Source organism: Oryctolagus cuniculus, chromosome 1 (genome assembly GCF_964237555.1).
Source record: "Oryctolagus cuniculus chromosome 1, mOryCun1.1, whole genome shotgun sequence".
NCBI lineage: Eukaryota > Metazoa > Chordata > Mammalia > Lagomorpha > Leporidae > Oryctolagus > Oryctolagus cuniculus.
Genome location: NC_091432.1, coordinates 233,886,280 through 233,904,914, shown reverse-complemented (window position 1 = coordinate 233,904,914; position 18,635 = coordinate 233,886,280). Strand labels below are relative to the sequence as shown.

The 18,635-nt window shown below is 53.5% G+C and overlaps 2 protein-coding genes across 14 annotated transcripts in view; one reads left to right on the top strand and one right to left on the bottom strand.

The window, feature by feature from the left end:
• The window catches only part of PRRC2B (proline rich coiled-coil 2B), an 85,130-nt gene that overhangs the window by 60,160 nt on the left and 6,335 nt on the right, over window positions 1-18,635 (bottom strand). The window lies entirely within an intron of this gene.
• LOC100356501 (serine protease inhibitor Kazal-type 2) lies at window positions 10,413-11,018 on the top strand. Its single transcript, XM_008249060.4, has one exon. The coding sequence runs from the start codon at window positions 10,493-10,495 to the stop codon at window positions 10,745-10,747; it is 255 nt and encodes an 84-aa protein (XP_008247282.1). The 5' UTR covers window positions 10,413-10,492; the 3' UTR covers window positions 10,748-11,018.

Genomic DNA, 18,635 nt, shown 5'->3' with positions numbered 1-18,635 from the left:
GAAGCATATTCCAGAATCTCTCACTTCTGCATCATGCTGAAAAATGCTAAACAGCAGCCACACCCCGAGCATGGCGTTCCCCTGAGGGTAAAGACACACATTTCTGAGCAGAACCAGTGCGTCCCTGCCCTGTCCTAAGGCCTCTACACAGCTGCACACAGAGACACCTCCATTCACTCAAATTCATAACTAAACACCAATCGAATAAAAGGCAACCATCAACCATTTAAGAAATCAGGCATGTTAAGATTCAATGTGGGGGGCTGGTGCTGTGGCATAACAGGTAAAGCTGCCGCCTACAGTGCCAGCATCCATATGGGCACTGGTTCATATCCCGGCTGCTCCTCTTCCAATCCAGCTCTCTGCTGTGGCCTGGGAAAACAGCAGAAGATGGCCCAAGTGCTTGGGCCCCTGCACCCACATGGGAGACCCAGGAGAAGCTCCTAGCTGGCTTCGGATCAGCCCAGCTCTGGCTGTTTCAGCCATTTGGGGAGTGAACCAGCAGATGGAAGACCTCTCTGTTTGTAACTCTGCCTCTCAAGAAAATAAATACATCTTAAAAAAAAAAAAAAGATTCACCATGGGGGTTGGTGTTGTGGCATAGCAGATAAAGCCACCACCTGTGGTGCCAGCATCCCAAATGGGTGCTGGTTTAAGTCTCAGCTGCTCCACTTCCAATCCAGCTCCCTGCTAACGCACTTGGGAAAAGCAGTGAAAAGACAGCCCAAGTGCTAGGGCCCTGCCACCCACATGGGAGACCACAGGAAGCTCCTGGCTCCCAGCTTCGGCCAGGCCTGGTGCTGGCCACTGCAGCCATTTGGGGAGTGAACCAACAGGCAGAAGATCTCTCTCTCCCCCCAACTCTTTCAAATAGATAAATAAATCCTTAAAAAAAAAATTCAAGGCGGAAAGGCTGGCACTGCGGCGCGCTGGGCTAAGCCACGGCTTTCCGTGCTGGCATCCCCTATCAGGGTGCTGGTTCAAGTCCAGCTGCTCTGCTTCCAGTCCAGCCTCCTCTAAGGCACTTGGAAAGGCAGCAGATAACGGCCCAAGTGTTTGGAGGTTCCTGCCCCCCACATGGGAGGTTCAGATGGAACTCCTGGGTTCTGGCTTCAGCCTGGCCCACACGTGGCTGTTACGGCCATTTGGAGAGTGAGCCAACAGATGGGAGATATTTCTTTCTCTACTACTCTGCCTTTCACATATCAATGTAGAATTTAAAAAATTATGAAATTTGACCAGAAAACACTTTTTTTCCATAAATATTGCTAGAAAGTCTTAAAGTCTGTTAGCTCACTGACACAAAAACAGGTCCTTCTTCGATTCTGCCCTGACCGTGCCTGTGGACAGAGGCTAGAGCGGACACAAACAGGTGGTCTCCGTGTGTCCCCCTGATGCAGCCCATCTTCTCTGAGTCACCCATTCCCACCCCAGCACCCCAGGGAAAACAGAAAAGACAGTGCACAGACAGGAGTCACTCCCACTCCTGGGGATTTACACTTGGGCTAAGCGACATTAGTCAGTCTACAACTATTACTGGAACTGTGCATTCCCAGTAAACGCAACCATTCCACAAACACTACAGGGCACCTGCCGCGTTCTGGCGAGCAGAGCCTAGGCGGTGCTGGAACAAGGAGCGCCCCGGACTAGACCTGCACGAGGCCTGCACCCACACTGCTTCTCAAGCGGCTCCCTTCCAACGGAGCTTCACACCTGCTGAGCACAGCACTGACCTCAGTTTCCCCATTGACTGAGAGTCTGGACAAGAACTCACCAGCATCGGCCATTTCTAAACATCAAGCATGTAAATAACCCACCGCATCTGGGATTTGATTCTGATACACACCTGGGGTGCTAAAAGGCGATCACCTGCGTCCCTATGCTATGGAAACGACCCCTGGGGCAGGGCCTACCACCTGCTCACTTCACTCTCCACAGACAAAGGCTGCGGACGGTTCTTTCAGGCTGACGTTCCCTTAGAGCAGGGGCAGCAAATCAGTCGGCCTGGCAGGGGAAACGCAGGTGTCCCGCACGGCCCTCAAAGCCTGCTGGACCGACTCTATGAGCTTCCACAAAAGACGTTTACGGACACCCACATACAGCACGGCTCCGAGATAAAACACATCATCATCTGGATGTCTCTCCACTGAAGTGCTGCCACACTGGGGCCTGGCTCGACCACACCCAGCTGGCTCTCTGCTTGCCAGCTGGTTTTCATAAGCGTCAGACCAGGAGGCCTTTAACCAACTTCCAAACATCTACTGAGTTTCTATTTATCAGCACACACTCCAAACTCAAGCAGCCTTGATCCCATGGTAGGAAGAATACCATGCGTTTTTGTCAGGAAGTCGGCTGAGGCTTCTGTGGGTTGGAGGTCACAGGATCTCTCCAGATTCGTGAGACGAGAACTGGCTGGAACCGGCCCCAAGTCCTTGCAGGTAAGTGGGGACCAAGTCCTGCTTAGGGCCACCTGCTGTCTCCTCTCCATTTGGTGACCACAGAATTATTTTCATTCCCAAACAAAATCTGATCTGGAATGTCCGTTTTTACTCCCCAGAAAGCAGGCACGAGCTGGGCCCTCCTGCCCGCCTCCTGCCCCACCACGGCGACCCTCCCTCTGCTGCAGCGGCCGCCTGAGGGCCACCTGGGCCCAGAGGCACTCTGAGGAATCCTGCCTGAAAATAAACATTGCCCAAAGGCGGTGGAGAAAAGGGCCAAAAATGCACGTGAAGGCAGCTCTGAGGAATGAGTAAGTGAATTCACGGACTGACAGCAAATCCGGACCTGCATGCTTGGGCAACCGAAGGTCCAGGCTTGGCTGGAACAGCAGCTACACAAGATCTGCCAACAAAGCACCCACCATCCGAGCCCCGCCAACGGCTAACCAGGTCCCTCTCTGCGCACCAGAGGGAAAGTCTCCCTGCACTCGTAGTTTATGAAAAGCCATTTCCGGATAACAGGATTAATTTCACCCACACGTGGGCAGCAGCCAGCGTCAGGTGCCCGAGCAGGCGATCTGCGGCAGCCTGGAACACACTGGGAACCCTAACAGCTGCACGCCCAGGCTGATGGCCTCGGCACTGCTGAGGCTGGGCATCCTGCTAAGCACTCACAGCCCTGACGCCGCACAACCACCCCTTCTGGGAGAGACTACTGTGTCAGCCTGCTTGGCAGAGAACGTTCAAGTTCAACCAGCACAGGAAAGTAACTCGTCCAAGGTCACAAGGCTGCCAGGTGCTGGAGCCAGGCCTGCAGATTAAATGCCCGGGGAACCTGGGACGCCACTGCCGACAGGAAAGACGGGGCGATCCGTTCTGCTGTCAGTCAACCCAGGCTCAACAGCTGCGTTCTGGCCTGCACAGACGGTGGTACTGGACAAAAACTCCAAGACAAGCACATTATGCCACGCCTCCAGCAACCAGAGTTCCAGCCAAAGCAAATCCACTTTCATGCTTTTTTTTACAGTCTCCCTGAGTCTAGTAACAGTGGATCAAAATCGCCTTCTGCTTCCTTTAGTCCTCACCCTGGGACAGCTGGGGCACTCAACAGGTGCTCTTCCTGCAGTCACTGATGAGGAGGACCCACTGTGCGTCCCACACGCTCTCACAGCACAGGGCCTGGGCAAGACGTATGACGAATTCAGCGTGAGTGCTGTGGTCGTGGACACAAGCAGACGTCCAGGGGTGGGCAGGAAGGGTGGACAGCGGCCTGCACAAAAGGATTAAGACCCCACTACTACACAGAGCACCCCCAAAGCCATGATCACAAAAAATGGAAACTGATAGCGGGCTGGACCAACACTTACGGGCCAGGCACGGATGCCCAATTCATCAGCACGAAACCCAGGGACATGACTGACAAGGCCTATCCTTCCCCAACACGTCCACGTCGGGCCAAAAGAACCTCACACGGGAAGGCTGCACCATCACTTCCATTACTCAAATGTTTACAGTGCGTGTGCCAGACACCCCTGAACTGTGCTGCCTCTGAACTCCAGGAGCAAGGAGTCTGCTTGTTCTGTAAAAGGCCGCACAGTAAATACACATGGCTTCCCTGGCCAGCAGTGTGCTGCAACTGCCCCACACCATCAGTGCAGCATGAGGGAACCGCAGATGGTGTACAGGGGCACGGCTTGCTTCCTGTAACTTGATCGACAAAAGCAGGAGGCAGGCCAGAACTGGGTCGCTGGCCCAGAGGCTAAGAGTAAGCAAATGAACACAGAGCAGCAAGACAGATCCAACAGAGTGCCACCCACGTGGGGCGGGGCCGTCTAGCTGGGCTCACTCAACCGCGCAGCCCTCCACATCTCTAGCTCTCACGGGCTCCCAGCCCAGAGGTCAGAAAGGCAGGGGCAGCTCTCAGGAGGCCGGAGCACCCACACCCTGGCCTCGGATCGGGAGCTGGCCCATCGGGAAGCTGCAGTCTGGCCTGTCGCGGCACAGTCCGCTCATTCACCTGCAGGACACAGCAGACTGCCAAGGAAACACTGCTTGAGAATACGCTCCCAAGGAGCAGCAGAGGGGTAGCGAAGTGGGGCTTCTGCCACGTGACCACCCAGCGTCCACTAGAGGGGACAGCGGCTACCACCAGAACGGGGTGGTCCCGGCCCTGAGGAGACAGCCCCGTTAGGAAGCCACAGAAACCACAAACAAGGACTTGGGGCCGGTTCCGGCCAGTTCTCGTCTCACCTCGCTCTCCTGCTCTTGACCTGCATGCCCCTCTGCCTCACTGACTCCGCTCCGGCCTGCCAGGCCCATGGCTTGTTCAGCAATCACACACCCTGGACTGAGTCCACAGCCCCAGCGTCCAGACGACACCTGGAGGACAAACACAGCGGCCCTACACCGGCACCAACCCCCACCCGCCCGTCTCCTCTCTGAAACCGGGTGTGTATTTCACCTCCGGCCCGCAGCACTGTGACAGAACTGCTCATTCGCACTTCTCGGGCATGCGTGTAAGCAGAAAACGAGACAAACACCTTCTCTGATCCAGCGCTCAGCCTCGGCAGGCTGTCTCCAAGGCTCCTCTCCCTGCCCTGCCACAGTGCTCGTCTCTCCGGACTCCTCTTCATCAGCAAAGCCTCCAGTCCACTGACAGGGCCGCTGGGGTGCTGGGCAGACCCGGCACTGTGCCCCAGGAGCTTGCCCCACGTGCGTGTCGCCCTCAAATTCACAGCTGCTCCAGGCCTATGGGTGGACCCTTTACTAACTCTCAGGAGACAGACACACACACTCTGGTTCTCAGCAAACCTGGAGACAACATTTTAAACAACACTCAGCTGCCCCAGTTCCAGGCTTTCCTAAGCCAGGGCTCTAGGTGCATCCACCCAGATCCAACGCCATCACACACGGCGTGCAGAGGCTCACTGGTTACCTGTAACACTCTTCAGGACAAAAGGACGCGACTATGCCTGACAGGGGAAAGCCACAAAGCCCCAGACCAGCTCCCAGGTACATCTCTAGACCTCCCCTCACCAGAACAAGCCCCACGCACTCTGGCGCTGCCACGCTGCAACACTGATTATCTGCCTCCTGCTATTCCATTTTCATTTCCTATTCAAAGGAGTCTGGCAAGAAAGGTCATAAAACATTGCGTATGAATTCTAAACAGATTTGCTGTTTGTTTAAGAAAATTATGAAAATAACTTTAAAGACAGCTTAGAGACGGCAGCTGCTGGAGCGCAGGCATGCAGAGGAAGCCATCCCAGGCACCCGCAGCTGTCCCTGGCCAGCTCAGGGGCGACTCTGTTTACAACACCCCAAAGCCCTTCCCAACGGAATGACGTCACCTGCAGCAGGCCGGAATCCGGGCAGAGAGGGAGGAAGAAGGAGGCCAGCCTGGCCCCAGAGAAAGCATGGCTCCCTGCCTTCCCAACATGACATTCGCTCAGTTTCCTACCAACGCGGTTCCCCGTGCAGCAGGTGGCACAGTACCCTCGCGGGGCCCACGCCTCACACAGGCAGCGGCTCCCTCTGCACACACAAAGCCCAGAGCTAAAGGAGCCCAGGAGGCCTGAGGCTACCCCACCCTACTGTGTCCTCACCTAGAAGCTAACCAAAGCTACATCAACACCTAACACAGTTCCAGGAAGCCAGCCAGCCACTGCTGCCTTGCCGGCCCCTCCTCAAGGTCTGGGGAAAGGACGGAGGACTTCACCGCACAGCTGGAAGGAGGCGGGGACAAGCGACCAGGAGCCCCACCGGCCATTTCTTCTGGGCCTCCCCACTGCAGCAGCTGCAGATGTCCTGACGCACAAAGCCAGGCCACGTCCCCTGATGTGCGCAACAGCGCTCGGGCCTGAGTGTGACTAAACAGGCTGTGTCACCACGCACGCACACAAACTCTGGTCCTTCCAATGCACAGAAACACAGTGAGAATGGAGGGGTTCTTGGTTCCCCAAGGCAAGAAGGACCACAGGCACGTGGGGCTCACCCTTCCAGAACCCCCTCAAACGAAGTAAACAATAAAGAGAACCCAGAAGACAGGGACGACCCTGGCAGACACGGCTGTAACACGTTCAGCAGGCTGAAACGCAAGTGCGGGTGCAGTGGGGAGAACACCCATCCTCCTCGGATGAAAGAGGAACAAAGGGGGAGACGGGACTGCCGCGAGGCCACGCATGCGACGCCAGAACCCCATGTCCCGTTCCCCTCCCCCACGGGACACAGCAGACCAGACAGGCCAGGCTGAGATCAGAGGGAAGGGGTGAGGAGAGAAGCCAGAGGGAGTGGAGAACTACAGAAGCCTTGGGCCTCTCTGCTGACACCACACAGCAGGGTGGCCTCCAAGCTGGCGGGGTTCCTTTCCAAGGCATCTGCTCTGAAAAAACCTACACTTGGGGCGCCTATACGGAAGAGCTCCTACCTACTTGCCCACCCAATCTCCAATCACACAGGCATCTGAGATGGCAACTAAAAGGCAGAGACCAAATAAATAGGCAACCTACAGGAAACAGACAATGCCAGAAACCAAAGACAAAAAGATACGTAATATAAAACTAACATCCTCAGGGCTGGCACTGTGGCCTAGTAGGCTAAGCCTCCACTACAGCGCTGGCATCCCAAAAGAGTGCCAGTTCAAGTCCTGGCTGCTCCTCTTCTGATCCAGCTCTCTGCTGTGGCCTGGGAAAGCAGTGGAAGATGGCCCAAGTCCTTGGGCCTCTGCACCTGCATGGGAGGCCCGGAAGAAGTCCCTGGCCCCTGGCTTCAGATCAAGCCAGCTCCAGCCGCTGCAGCCATTTGGGGAGCAAACCAGCGGACAAAAGACCTTTCTCTCTCTCTCTCTGTAACTCTGCCTCAAATAAATAAATAAGATCTCTTCAAAAATTTTTTAGAAAAACTAACATCCTCAGAAAATTAAGATAAGATACTACACCCATAAAACTAAAACAGGATTTTTTTTTCCTCAAGGGACAATAAAAAAGCAAGAAAAAACTCTAGGAATTAAATAGTGATAGTCCAAATCCCTTAATTTCAGGCTAATCACAAGAAAAACATCAAACAAATCCCAAGTAAGGGGCATTCCTCAAATACCTAACCAGCACTGCTCATAACTGTCAAGATCATCGAAAACACCGGCAGTCCACCGACCGCCAGTCTCCCGGCAAAGTCCGGACCTTGGTTAATAACAAGGCACCAATGTGGTTCATCAGTTGTGCTGTCATTTATAGGAGGAAAGATGTGGGCGTGAGCACACACTCCAACTCCAGCTTTTCCGTAAATTGCCCTAAAGTTACAAAACCCAACAGAAGAGGTAGAAGGCAAAGTTAAGCAACCTCTGAAAAAGTAACCCCCTAATTAAAGGATTCATCTAGGAGTCCAGATCTGCTTAGTTCTAGAAGCAAGGGTGGGGCGGAGGGGGCGCCGGTGAGGAACTATCAAATGAAACATCTCCAGGGCTGAAGTACCCCAGAGTGCAAAAGCCCACCAAGTAAAAGAACACAAGGCACAACACAAAATTTCAGAACATTAGGGATAAAGCTAAGAACTGTAAGCTTCTAAGTTACCCTCTCCCACCCCCCTAAAAAACACAGGTCCCAGGGACAAGCGATCAGAACTGCAGGGGGTTCTTAGGAGCAACATCGGTGGCTTCTCATCGCTGCCCTCCCTGGAAAATGCTTTTCGATCTAGAATGCAATCGACACTCCGCTGACCAAGTCAAGGGTGGGCACAGCGTAAGACTCAAACATTCACCTTCTCAGAAGGTGCCCAGGGCTGTGCTAACAGCACAGGACGGCAAACGTCTCAGGGGCCAGTCCCGTCTGTCCACCCAGCAGTTCTTTCTCCCTCGTCCCTGGGCAGCCTGAGAGCCTGAGCGAAGCTGGCACAGACCCACACCCAGCTACAGGAAGACGGGCCAGGTCCAAGAGAAGCCCACCCCCCTTAGAGTGACTGGTTCAGAATGGATATGTAACCCATCTGGACAAACATCAATGGCCCAACCAACCCCAAGCGTGCCCACTTCTGGACTTCAACTTACTCGTCTTGGATGCCCTCACTGATGAAGCCGTCTCAGAGTCTGGCCCAAATCATCCAGCTGAGCACACAGGATCAGAAGTAAGGGCTCCGCACAGAGGCAGGTCTCAGCATGAGCAGCACAGGAAGCTGGGACAGCGGCTGTGCCGTGGGCACAAGAGCAAGGGGGACAGAGGGCTCCAGGACAGACAGGGCCGTTAACCAGCATGCCACAGGAGGGTCAGCTGCTCCTTCTTGAGCGTTATAAAGAGCGAAGACATGAGCTTTAATGGACTTCTACTTACCCATCTTCTCTGTCGGCTAGTACTTTCCCTACCCTATTCAAAGAATCCTGCTTCCTCTAAAATAATATTCCCCTAAGTTTTCTTCTAGAAGCTTTACATTCTACCTTCCCTTTGGTGTTTAGAATCCAGCTTTCTCCAGCACCTTCTGTGGGAAGGCCAGCTCTCCCCTTTGTCGCGCGGCACCTCTGTCATAAACTATGTGCAGTGTAACTCGGCCCACCCGCCTCCACCGCACCCACTGCACGGCCCTAACTGTGGCGCTTACCCAGCCTCGATGTGTGGTTAGATCCCTCCTTCAGCTTTGTTCATCCTTCAAGAACGCCTTGACTATTCTCAGCCCTTTGCACGTTCATATCAATTTCAGAACTGGCTGGTCGATTTGTAAACGAAACAAAGAAAGAGCCTGCTGGGATGTTGACTGGACTGACATGGAATCTGGACATCAGTCTGGAGAGCAGTGGATCTTCACAATGCCAAGAGCCGGCGAGAGAGTAGCGCAAAGACCGCTCACACGTGGCAAGGGGCGTGTCGACCGGCACAGGCACTGGAACACACGGCCCTACCCCAGGACCTGCCGACTGCTTCCTGGGCATTTACTCGTACCCAACACACACACACACACACACACAATGCATCAAGGACATGTATGGTGAGACTAACGGCAGCACTATTTGTGGGAACTACATGGAAACCAGCTAGAGTAGATCACTACTAGGATGCATGAACAGATTCACACAACTAACCTTCGCGACAATGAGAGAAAGTTAATGCGGCTGCACGATGAAGCTCAGAAATACAACGAAGAAGAGATTTATGAGGGTCGGGGAGGGGTCCAACCCACCCTGAGACTGTAACTGACCAGACCTACAGAGAGACAGTGCAGTTTTTAAATGAGAAAATCATCAGAAATACAAAACATGAGAAAAAACAGATCTCTGCACCTCGGCAGAGCCAGCGGGTGAGTCGACCCACAGAGATGGAACCGAGAGATGCAAGCAGACGTGCTCACAAGTGACTCCAGACACCGTTCAAGTCCTCAAGAGCGAACACCTCCACAGCAAAAGGAGAAACAAAAATGACCAACCACTGGAAATCTTACAATTCACTTTTAAAAACTCTGAATCAGAGAGGAATTCAAAAACACAGCTGCAGAATACTAAAGAAAATATGACAAAAAACTTTGAAAACAGAGATAAATTTGTGCTTAAAGGAAACCTGATAACTTAAAGTTTTAAATTCCTCGTAGAAAAAAAAGCAAATTAAGCATTTTTAAGAAGTCATAAAAAAGATAAATCAAATGTGAAGGAAAACAGAGACAGTGGGGGACGGCACTGTGGCGAAGCGGGTTAACGCCCTCGCCTGAAGTGCTAGCATCCCATATGGGCACCAGTTCTAGTCCCAGCTGCTCCACCTCTGATCCAGCTCTCTGCTGTGGCCTGGGAAAGCAGTGGAGGATGGCCCAAGTGCTTGGGCCCCTGCACCCACGTGGGAGACCCAGAAGAAGCTCCTGGCTCCAGATCAGCACAGCTCTGGCCGCTGTGGCCATCTGGAAAGTGAACCATCAGATGGAAGACTCTCTCTCTCTATCTCTACCTCTCTGTAACTCTGTCTTTCAAATAAATGAAAGAAAAAGAAAGGAAGGAAGGACCGCCCCGCCCCCAGCCCCGAGCTGCCGGTGCGCGTGGCGCGGTCCGCGGGGTCCGCGCAGTCCCGGCGGCCCACGACGTGGGGAGGATGGCGCTCGCGGAGCTGCGCTTGGTGCTGCTGCTCTTGGCCGGGGCCCTGGCAGCCTCTGCGGACTCTCAGTTCGGGCAGCCTTCAGAGTATAGAACACCGAACTGCGCTCAGTATAAGTTACCAGGCTGCCCCAGGGACTTCAACCCCGTGTGTGGAAGCGACATGTCCACTTACCCCAACGAATGCACCCTGTGCATGAAAATCAGGGAGGACGGCCATGATATCAAAATCATCCGAAGTGAACCGTGCTGAGGGCCGTGTCCAGAAGAGAAGGGGGAGGCACCACCTTCCCTGCCCACCAGATGGACTTCAATCCCCCACCTCCCCCTTTGAGATTGTTAACCCACGTGTTCTGAGAGGAGACGTGGGCGAGAGCCATGTGTAGTGATGGAGAACTAAAAAAAGATCCTTTGCCCCTGTAGTTGAACTTATTACCTAGCTGACCCATGCGTTGCTTTCTTTCCTTGTAATAAAATCACCATCGAATTCAGGGAAAAAAAAAAAAAAAAAAGAAAGAAAGAAAGGAAGGAAGGAAGGAAGGAAGGAAGGAAGGCAGGCAGGCAGGCAGGCAGGCAGGCAGGCAATGAAGAAAAAGCCAAAAGCAGTTTAAACTAATGCTTGAATAAATCCGAATTTAAAAACTGGAGTCCTCTGAAACAAGAAATAAAACATAACTAAACCACTGAAAGAAAGGTGTTAGTTCTCCCATTTTATGTGCAAGAAATCATGGCTCGGGGCTGGAAGAGTGGTGCAGTGGGTCACTGGCATCCTGTATGCGCACCGGCTCAAATGGCCGCTGCTCCACTTCAGATCCAGCTCCCTGCGAATGTGCCTGAGAAAGCAGCAGCAGATGGCCCAAGTGCTTGGGCCCCTGTGACCATGTGGGAGACCCAGATGGAGCTCCTGGCCTCAGCCCAGTCCAGCCCCGGCCACTGTAGACATTTGGAGAGTGAACCAGTGAATTAATAGATGAAGATCCCTCTCTGTGTCTCTAACTCTGTCTTATAAAAATTAACAACAACAACAAAAAAAAAGGCAAAGAAAGGAAAATAAATCATGGCTCAGCAAGGTTAAATGACTGGGGGCAGGCCGGCACCGCAACTCACTAGGCTAATCCTCCGCCTTGCGGCACCGGCACACCAGGTTCTAGTCCCGGTCGGGGCACCGGATTCTGTCCCGGTTGCCCCTCTTCCAGGCCAGCTCTCTGCTGTGGCCCGGGAGTGCAGTGGAGGATGGCCCAAGTGCTTGGGCCCTGCACCCCATGGGAGACCAGGAGAAGCACCTGGCTACTGGCTTCGGATTAGCACGGTGCGCCGGCTGCAGAGCACCGGCCGCGGTGGCCATTGGAGGGTGAACCAACGGCAAAGGAAGACCTTTCTCTCTGTCTCTCTCTCTCTCACTGTCCATTCTGCCTGTCAAAAAAGAAAAAAAAAATGACTGGGGGCCGGCACTATGGCACAGCAGGTTAACGCCCTGGCCGGCATCCCATATGGGCACTGGTTCTAGTCCCGGCTGCTCCTCTTCTGATCCAGCTCTCTGCTGTAGCCTGGGAAAGCAGTAGAAGATGGCCAAAGTCCTTGGGCCCCTGCACCCATGTGGGAGACCCCGAAGAAGCTCCTGGCTTCAGATCAGCGCAGCTCTGGCCGTTGTGGCCACCTGGGGAGTGAATCAGCAGATGGAAGGCCTCTCTCTCTCTGTCTTTACCTCTCTCTGTAACTCTTTCAGATAAACAAAATAAATATCTTAAAAAAAAAAAAAAAAAAAAGGGCCGGCGCCGCGGCTCACTAGGCTAATCCTCTGCCTTACGGCGCCGGCACACCGGGTTCTAGTCCCGGTTGGGGCACCGGATTCTGTCCCGGTTGCCTCTCTTCCAGGCCAGCTCTCTGCTGTGGCCAGGCAGTGCAGTGGAGGATGGCCCAGGTGCTTGGGCCCTGCACCCCACGGGAGACCAGGAAAAGCACCTGGCTCCTGCCATCGGATCAGCGCGGTGCACTGGCCGCAGCGCGCTGGCCACGGCGGCCATTGGAGCGTAAACCAACGGCAAAGGAAGACCTTTCTCTCTGTCTCTCTCTCTCTCACTGTCCACTCTGCCTGTCTAAAAATAAAAAAAAAATTTTAAAAATTAAAAAAAAAAAAAGGTTAAGTGACTGGATGACTGGAGTCAGAGAGCTGAAAACCCTGAACTTGAACCCAATTCAAGCAGGCATCAGGTCCAGTTGGGAAGTGTGGGACATTCAAGGGGCACTATGAACACAAGGTCTGCTCCTGGGACTACGAGGTCTGCTCTGTGGGTCCCAGGCAATGCCCACAAATGCCCAGGCTCTGCCAGTGCCCCCAGGGCCTGTGGTGAACGTGAAGGTCTGGGTGGGGTCTGAGCCGGCACTGGCACCGCAGTCGGTAAAACCCACACCCCCCGGATCCACCTCACAAGCACACACGCCCAGGCTGAAGCCTGAGGACTGACTAGAACCCCACCTGCATTCTGCAGTTACTGGCCTCCTCCCCTTCTGAATATGCAGTTATGGGGGGGGCAGATTTCACTTCACCACCCAGTGAGGGATGGGCACTGGAAAGAAGTGCCATACAGGCCTCCTACTCCAGCCTCAAATTCAACACAGACACGCACAGCTCTATTTCAGTTTCTCCTTCCCTTACCACCTCCAAATAATAGTAAAATAGCAAGCGAGAAGTACTTTACAAATGCCAACAAAATAAATCTGCATTCTTTACTGCAGGATCTGACTTGGCAGAGAACAGAAACTGCAGGTGGCATTTATACTGGATTGTTCCTCCCAACCAGATGAACAGATCCCAAGAGCCACAGATACACTACCAAGGCCTGACTTCAGTGCACCAGCCTGGCCCCAGCACCAGGAGCCACACACTCTGCGTGGATACATCTGAGCCCCTGCCAGGAAAGAACCAACAGCGCACAGCTGTCCAGTCCCTGCCCAGACCACTCCCCTCAGCTATGCCAGTTCTTAAATTTAGGTGACACCTGGGTAACCATTGCCTTGGGAACTCGTACATGTTACTAATACAGTCAACACGATCAATTCAGTGTGCAAGACCAATCAATCCAACTCCAAGGTAACCACTGCTAAGCTGGCAGGACCCTGCCCGGCCTTTCCCTCGGCAGCACTGTGGTCTGCTGAGGACTCTGCACTGTGCTGGGACTCCGAGTGGACCTCTCTCACACAATGGTCATCCTTCTCAGAACACGCACGGCTGCTCCGATCTTTCTAAGGCCTATCAGCAGTCCCCCACGCGGGGGTAGCTTACCTACCCACTGCCCCGGGGATGGACGTGTACATTACGACAGGCAGTGCTACAACCAGCACTCTAGTACTTGCATCTTCATTACACTTGGGCCGGTATTTCTATACCATCTGACATTTCTAAAGGAACTGTTTGTGTGCAAGGAACTGGAAGGGCAGAAAGGTGAGGAGGGAGAACTGTAACCGCTTCCCCAGGCCCCAGACACGCCACAGGGACGCAGAACAGCCGCCTACTCAAAACACACCGCTCTGGAACCACCACTCCCACAGGGCAGCCCCAAAGGATGTTCCTTCGCAACAAGCAACCCAACCTGTTAGCCAGGTGACTGAAACCTACCACAGCCACAGAAGAGCCTCCTAACCAACGCTGAAGCTTACTGCCTCCCCTCCATGCAGACCAGGAGGTGAAGGACAGGCCAAGGTCACACCGTGTTTTCCCTTGCTCCACTACCTCCTCTCAGAACTGAGCCCCATGCCCTGGGGTGTGTGTTCAACAGTGCAGCCCCCACAACCCACCTTCTCTTTAAGAAAAATAAATCCAAAGACACTGAAGGTGGGGAGAGGGGCTGAGAGGGCTATGTGCGGTTACATGATCTCCAACAACCCACACACTATTTCTATTCCAAGCCTCAGACACTACAGAAACCCAGCGACGACAGGCCCTGGGGAACTGAGCAGACAAGATCGGGTCTGAAAGAACAAAGAGTGAACCCTGAAATACTGGCCAGATGTTCCCTAGGGGCATTCACAGGTTTTCAGCAAGGTGGAAAGAGGAACGTTTGTCCTCACTGCAAACACACTAACTATTCACGGATTATTCACAATGAACACACACGCTACAAGATCTCCGTAAGAAGTCTGTCCTCACAGCCCTCCTGCCCTGCCCCACAGGCCTAGCACCGGCACACCACAGGGCACACAGCCCACTCGGCCCAGCCCCCACCCTCCCCACAACACCGAATAAAGCTTGACCTTCTCTGAGCCAGCACCACTGAGTGTGGTCAGCACCACGGTGGACCCACCCAGGATAGGCACACAGCACAGCACAGCAAGGAGGCTGCCAGATGATGCCGGGGAGCCTCCGCCTGCTCGCCTGAGCCCACCATGAAACACTCACCTCCTCTCGCTTCAGGCCTGGAATTCCTACATGGCTAAAATATCCCCATCAGCTGGGGAACAGAATGGTCTCCCCAGCAGCAGGGAGGGGACGACCTTCACCCTCTACTGTGCACCTGGGGAGTGCTGGGATTCTCGAAACAAGCCTGTACTGTTACTGTTATGTTGTTGGTAGTCTTGGTAGGCTGAGCAATGCAGAAATCAACCCCTTACACCACTCCTGACTTGATGAGGTCCTTGGCACTGGGCTAAACGCACCCCAGAAATCTGTCCATACCCAGCCCATCCTTACTGCCCCAACCCTCCAGCGGCGAGGTGTGGGTGGTGGAAAGCACAGAACCCACACGACCTTAACTTAGCTGCCTTCACTCCTTCCGAGACACTTACCTCACGCTCTTCAAGATCAGGACGGACTCGGCAAAGTGCAGCAGGAGCAGTCAGTGCCCAGACGCCCCATTAGCTGGAAAACACTTCTGCAGTGGTGTTTAACTGGGGCGAGAGATGGACACAAAGAGCTCCCAGGCGCCCGCACCGCGAGAAGGCCCCTGTGGTTAAGGCATCTGAGCTCCCGGAGCTGAGGGCACAAGCCACCTGCTCTAGGTCTAAGTCTCCAGCACACAGCACAGAGCCTGGCACGCAATTAGAAGCCCAACATCTAGTAAATAAACAAGCCCCAAGTGTATAACCCACCAGCTCCAAACCCCCAGGCCCTTGTGGTGCCAAAGCCAGCAGCCATTAATAGTTACTGTTTCTCGAGAGCCTGCTTCCTGCACCAGGCACCTTATAAACAACACTCCAACACAGGGACCTCTGAATCCTCTCCCCTGTTCTATGAAGGTGCTGCTAACCCTTTGTGCACACACAGAATAAAGATTGGAGACAAAAAAAAACAACTAGCCCTCAGTCACTAGGCTCAGAAGTGGTAGAATCTGGATTTGAAGGCAGTCGACCCCAAAGCTAGGGCCTGCGCTGTGGGGTGCTGCATTGTGCATCCAGTACCCGCCAAAGAGAGCTGCTGTCCACCAGGGGGAGGGGCAGAGGGGCAAGGTGGTCCTGCCTCCCCTCGTGAGCTCCCAGCTAACAACAGCAACCCAGAGGGCCCTGGGTGTGCAGTGCACTTCCTGCCGTGCCTCCTCTGGGCACTCATCTTGCCAGAGCACAGGTCCTTCCAACCGCGTCTGATGAACACCACCCGGGCCCTTCACCTTCTCCCTAAGTGGGGAGAGGGAAAAGCTGGAGCCCAGAGGCCAAGTGGCTGAACAGGAAACTGAGCGACTGCACATCGGCTATTATCAGACACGAGACGAGCAGCCCCCAAGTAAACCCGGATACACCAGAAAGAAATGCTAGCAGTGTCAACGCTCAGGGCCTTGCGGGGAGGGAGAGCTCACGCCGTAGGCTCCGGTGTGTGAGCACACAGGCCGCGAGGAAACAGCTGCCTCCACTCCACTGCAGTTGACAGGGAAACTCAGACGCGGCTACCTGTGAGCCTGTCTGCAGTGGCCCTCCAGTCCCCACGGCGTCTTCGCCTGAGAAGCTGCCCGCAGACACCTCTGTGCTGGAGACCCCGGTGATCAGAGCTACGTTTCCCTGACGGTGCCACGCGATCACAGCCTGAGCCCCTACAATGACTACAGCGATCCTGAAGCAGTGACTGCGTTGACTGGGAAACGTGCAGATTCAAAATGACCCAAAAAGGGTATTTCATTTAGATGGTCCCCAACTCAGAAACTCTCCAGCGCCATGGTCTTTGAGGCCAGGATTCCACACGGGCAATGTTCACGTCCCAGCGACTCCACGTCCAATCCAGCTCCCTGCTACTAGCCTGGGAAAAGCAGCAGCAGATGACCCAAGTGCCTGGGGCCCTGCCATCCTCTTGGGAAACCCAGTTGAAGCTCCTGGCTCCTGGCTCTGGCCTGGCTCAGCCCTGGCTGTTGCCACCCATTTGGGGTTTACCAGATGGAAGACCCCTCTCTCTGTGTCTCTCCAACTCTTTCAATTAAAAAACCTTAGGGGAAGGAAAAAAAAAAAAAAAAAAACAAACCATGCTCTAACACTATTATGTACAAACTGATACAAAGGTTTCTGAAGAATTTAGTAGAACTCTCACCAAAATGTTATTCAACTAAAGAGTTCATGTTGCGGAAACAATCTCATACATGATTATGTACAAACTGTTTTTTAACAGAAATTGGGCACAACTGGACCAAAATTAGGTAATACCACAGAATTACCAATAACCTAAATGTTCACCAGTTAGGATAAATCCATTATACCCACAAACGACTCTCTGCATTGCTAAAACAGATGACGCCATCCATCTGTAACGTGCTGTCACAGAACACGCCAAGACATTTCATCATGTGACAGGGTCACACTGCCTAAGAATACAAATACGTGGAGAATGTGTCTTTTCTGGAAGGAATCACAAAAACCTTAGCCTCCTTACAGAGGGACTGGGGATGAGCCTGTATCTTTATACAGCCCTCCATCGCTGTAGCATAGCGGGTTAAGCCACCACCTGCAGTGCTGGCATCCCAGTGTCCTGGCCGCTCCACTTCCGATCCACTCCCTGGGAAGGCAGCAGAGGATGGCCCACATGCTGGGCCCCCGCACCAACGTGGGAAACCTGGATGAAGCTCCTGGCTTCAGCCTGGCCCGGCCCTGACCACTGCAGCCATTTGGGGAATAACTAACAGATAGAAGATCTCTCTCTCTCCCTCTCTGTAACTCTGCCTTTTAAATAAAATAATCTTTACCCACCCCCCCAAATCACCAACTGGGAATAATTGGCCCCATGGGAGCTATTTTTGTTTTCTTCTTTATACACTTGCATATTTTTCAAGCCCTAATAAACACTATGGAAAATGCTTATGATATGTTTGGAAACGCAATCCTCATTTTTGTTTTTTAAAACACCTACCTACATGAAGCCGTATTTACGTGTGCGCTCAAGAGCCTGGAAGGATAAACACACTGAACCATAAACAGTGGTTACTGCCTGAGAAGGCGGAGAGAAGAGAGCTTTCATTTTCCTTTGGATGCTTGCTTTCCTTTTCTGAGTATACATATTTTTACACTTACATTTTCATCAAGGGGAAAAACCCAGAAAATTCCACGCTATGCTTCGGAACAAGTCCTGCTCTCCCCAGCTTTCTCAACACTCAGCCCGTTCAGTCCCAGGCCGGCCCCTCCCAGACAGGCCCCTGTTTTCTGTCCCGCCTGGAACAGAGCTGTTCTTTAAGCTCTGAACGGTATGTAAACAGCACCTGCCGAAAAAAGCTCTGCAAGACACAAAGGAACCATGCAAAGAGCTCTGGAGATGACCTCCTTTTTCCAGTAGCTCCTGCGGCGATCCAGCCCGTGGCTCTGGACAAAGACAGGATCCCGAAGCACTTGGGGACAGTCAGCTCAGGCCTCCCGGAGCCACAGCCACCATCTGCCCTCCTCTCCTGCACTTGCATAATGCTCACATTCAAGGGGCCTCTGCACTCTGGAAAGCACACCGACCCGTGAGCTGTCTTCAGGGGCCATGTGTTCCTGATTTCAACACAGAAACACGTGTTTAATATGCCAGGGCTCAGCTTACTACTTTCAAGAGACGCTACATTTTCCAGAACGCCTTCCCCGGCCACGCACCCCTAGCCTGAGGTGGGCCTGCCTGCTCAGCGGGCTCCTGGGAGTCCCTCTTCCATAGCAGAGCTGAGCCTGCACACACTGCTACCAGGAGTGTCCTGTGTTAGACC

Bases quoted from the DNA above. Each gene is read 5' to 3' on its own strand.
- LOC100356501 (XM_008249060.4), top strand. From the start codon at position 10,493: ATGGCGCTCGCGGAGCTGCGCTTGGTGCTGCTGCTCTTGGCCGGGGCC.